Source organism: Triticum dicoccoides, chromosome 3A, assembly GCF_002162155.2.
Source record: "Triticum dicoccoides isolate Atlit2015 ecotype Zavitan chromosome 3A, WEW_v2.0, whole genome shotgun sequence".
In the NCBI taxonomy this organism is placed as follows: domain Eukaryota; kingdom Viridiplantae; phylum Streptophyta; class Magnoliopsida; order Poales; family Poaceae; genus Triticum; species Triticum dicoccoides.
The window spans coordinates 750,206,312-750,210,460 of NC_041384.1; the positions used below are offsets into that span (position 1 = coordinate 750,206,312).

At 50.4% G+C, this 4,149-nt stretch overlaps 1 protein-coding gene across 1 annotated transcript; it reads right to left on the reverse strand.

Annotated features, from left to right (window-relative positions):
• Window positions 1–1,919: 1,919 nt before the first annotated feature.
• On the reverse strand, window positions 1,920–3,256 carry LOC119270681. The gene is made up of 2 exons (XM_037552722.1): window positions 2,924–3,256; window positions 1,920–2,840 (listed from the first exon to the last, which is right to left on the reverse strand). Exons 1-2 carry the CDS (start codon window positions 3,177–3,179, stop codon window positions 2,119–2,121), a joined length of 978 nt encoding a protein of 325 aa, XP_037408619.1. The 5' UTR covers window positions 3,180–3,256; the 3' UTR covers window positions 1,920–2,118.
• Window positions 3,257–4,149: the final 893 nt, after the last annotated feature.

Here is a 4,149-nt window from a genome sequence, read left to right on the forward strand (position 1 = left end):
CATCCGCCGTCGGCGAAACCCTCGCCAGCGAGGCCCTTCCCGCGCTCTTCCTCCATGCCGCCGACCTGCCCGCGGCTTCGCCGCTGGCCACGAGATCGTCGAGGAGTTGGATGAGGGGTACGTGGTGGCCGTCTCAAGAGGCAGGAGCGGCACGGTCGCGTCCAGGAGAAGGGAGGAGTTCGAGGGGCTTGAGGAGGAAGAGGACGCCTATGGTGACGCCGGCACTCCCAGCCACAGCAGCAACAGCTATGTCAGCGAGCGGGGCAACAACTTCTTCTCCAGTGCCGGCGGCATCGAGGAGTCTGACCCCGGCCCGCCCCTCGTTCCCGGCGCCGAGGACTGGGTGCCTAGCAAGAAGCACGGCGACTAGGTCAGCCCTGTTCACTTCTCTTGCCAGCGGCGGTTGGAATGACCGGAATCGACCTAGAATCATGGTGGCGGTGGCTAGGATTGAAGGCGCGGAGCTAAAAGTTTCCTCCCGCCAACCGGTTTTCTCGTTTCCTGGTCACTTTAAAAATTGCCTCCAAAACTGGATATGTAGGGTATGCACGCTATTTTTAGGGAGAGCTGCATAGCTTTTTTTTGGGAACACACCGTTTTGCGGGATCTGGGATGGACTTTTTTTCATCCAAAACTATAACACGGCTGTTATTTTACAGTTTCAATCCTTCTTCTGGATCAGCTAGAGACACGTAATCCATTATTTGGTATGTCGTCACCTGCCCCTCACTTAGAAAACTAAATGCGTTAATCAAATATTCATAAATACTAAATGGTATGTCTTATCCACACTTATCAAACTAATTGAGCGTTCCAAACAACCGAGAGCACTTATCAAATGAAACATAAATGATAAATGGTACGTCCTCCCAGCATTCACCAAAATATTTGAACAAATTTACCAAATGAACATAAATAATAAATGGTATGCCCTCCCCCACGCTTTCCCAAACAATTGAGCATTCCATACTAGATCAGGCGCATACCAAATCGATATCAAAGAAAAAACAAGCTCCATACAACAACATACACATACCAAACTACTCCCTCCACCTACACGCATGGGCATATCTCATGTTTTTGGAAGGCCCTAAATGTTATCCCAATGTAATTATTTTCATTGTCCAAAAAACTTATTGTGGTTACCGTCCTTTCCTTTTGTCAGATTTTTATTAAAGTGTTTTATCTTAATATCACATCATGAGGACAGATTATGATTGCACCCTAATGATATTGGTGAAATTTAATCAAATGATCATCAAGTAGAAATGCGTTACAAAACATGGCATGTTCTTACACGATGACGTAAATCTAACCGTGCAACGAGTTGTGGCAATGCACGTGCATTCAGCTAGTGTTAGTAATTATAAAGGGGTGTGGATCTCACAACTGCAGCATGTAAACTTTTTCTCTATAGCAATCACTGCCAAAAGAAATATTCATCCCTTCTTATTTGATCACAAATTGTCCATGTTTTTTTCCAGAAAGACTACCTTTTGTCCTCCTACGGTGTGAATTGTTCAACGGTACTTTTGCATTTCTTTTTTCACTACGTCTCGGGTCATGCCTCGAGGCTTGTTATATATTGTAAAATATTCAAAGTAGCAAGTATTTCAATTGAAACATAGTCCTCAGTAATCTCGTTTATTTCATTTGATAATCAATTGAACAAACTATGCTTATGTGGGTATTAAGATGACATGATCGTGTGTATCATGGTGGTACCAGCCTGTCGCAGATAGGTGTTTATTATTCATGGTGGCGCGCATTTGGCTCACTTCAATGCTTGTTGTCGTCGCTAGATAGTCTACGGACCTGGATGTAATTTTTGTTACTTTTGGTGTTCTTTGTACCACGTGATAGTTGATGAATAGGTTGAAAGTTAAAAATAAAACATAACGAGGATTTGAAATGCACCATAGTCTTGGGTGAACTCCTTTATTTCATTTGAAAATCAATTGAACATACCATATGCTTGTGTGTGTATTAAGATGACATGATCGTGTGTATCATGGTGGTAGCAGCCTGTTGTCGCAGATAGGTGTTAATTATTCGTCAGCTAACTCTAGGATGTCGGGTTAAGACACTAGCTTAGAGCTGAGCCGTCGGGCATGGTGCTTAAGTGGCGATGCCAGTGACCATGGAGATTCCTGAAGCGCGGCCAAAACGGGCGACCTTGCAGTCGGTGGAGAAGATATCGGAGGTGACGTAGCTAGCTGTGCCGCCCATAATTGGCATGTTGGCGCTCACGCTGAGCTTGTTCACATAGTCGGCGCGGTAGGTCTGGCCGAGCACGCCGTGGACGTCGTCGGTGAGGCCGTGGAACTTGAACCCGATGTCGAAGTGAGCGAGGCTGTCGTCTTCAGTCACACCGTAGTTGTGGATGCGGGAGTCCTTCTGTGTGATGGGCACCACGTTGGCCAAGATGTCGAAAACTCCCTTGAGCTGGACCCTGATGCCGTTGGCCGCGGCATTCCTTGTGATGGTCAGCCCAGGCACGGTGGTGGACTGCCACTTGGCGTCGATGGCGGTGGGGATTTCAACGGGCATGTCATCGAAGGCCAGCTCGAGGCGGTCGACATTGCTGTCCCACTTGACGGTCTTCTGGGCACCCATGTAGAGGCGATGGTCGGCGAAGCGGATGCCGAGGGCCTGGATCCAGGTGAAGTCGCGGCTCATGGCGGGGTTGCGCTTGCCGATGAAGTGGGCGTTGATGTGGAGATCGGCGTCGGAGACCACACAGAAGCTCTGGTCCTTTTTGCCGTGGAAGTAGAAGTTGTTGCCGTCGGCGCCCGTGAAGCGCGGGTCCCCGCAGGACACGCCGGGGTAGAAGTCGCAGACTTGTAAAGGAGGTTAAATAATTAATATCAGCATCTCAATCAATTAATATCGGCGAAGCCAGTGTGGATATATGCTTGCTTACTGCAGTATGTCTTGCAGCCTGGGCACATGACGACGCACTCGTTGGGGCAGCGCCTGTCGCAGGTGGCGACGCAGGGGCTGTTGCCGTCGGTGGTGTCGTCGCAGGAGAGCACCTGTTCCCTCCTCCCGAACTGCTTCGGGTGGATCACGCGGGAGTTCTTGGGCAGCCCCTTCTTCCCCTGGGCGGCGGCCGGCACGGCGGTGGCGCACAGGAACACCAGCACGGCGACCACACCCATGGTCAGTGCCCTCGCCATCGCGCTACCACGTGCGCAAACAGAGCTAGCCGACTAAAGTGTGTGCGTGCGTGGCTGCTATAGCTAGCTATGCTAGCCCTGTGTGTTGATGAGATTGCTGGATGTGTTGCATTCATGGGGTTTTATAGGGGAGGGGGGTCGATGGTGTTGCGGAGGAGTGGCGGTGAAGCGAGAGTGCGTCGTGCAGTACCGGCTGCGCAGGAGACGGCCGGCCGGCGGGCGTGGTGAGGAAGGAAGCTGCTTATAGGCTCCGGCGCGCCGCTCCACGCCGCCTTGCATGCATGTATGCAGGGAACAAAATGATATCATGTGCTTGAGGCACCGTTTCCATTGTACCCGCCCCCCTGTATGTGGCTGCAGGGCGTCTGTGTTGGGGACGACGGCGACAGATCCTGACCGGCCGGCACGGGTACGTAAAGCGGGCGGCATGCGTGCATGTACAGCACCGTGTGTGGTGTCCATGCACAGCGGGCTTGGGCTAGGTAGTACGTCTTGCTTTGAGTACATGACACGCCACGTCCGAGAACAACACCACCTTTATCCTGGTCTACTTCTTGGCAATTTCTATTGCGGATGCATACAACAGAAGAGCAGAATCTGGATGCAATTCTTAAGGTAGCAGGAACCTGGACAGTTGACCATCGGATCGAGGCCAGCTTGCTAGAGTCTGATTAGGATGATCGGTCAAAAGGTATAGTGTATACACATCATGCACCTTTCCCAAACTCCTAATCCAAGAGTCTTAATCAACTTGGGCCTCGGGCGAAAGGGAAAGCCTATATGTACTAGCTATCTCTAATGCATATACATTAATAGAAAAAAGGACCTAATACGAAGCACATTAGTCCCGGTTTGTAGCTGAACCGGCATTAATGTGACCATTAGTGCTGGTTCCAACGGCTAGGCGGGTGGCGATCATTAGTACCGGTTCGTGACCTTTAGTACCGGTAGTAATGAGATGGTGGCAGGC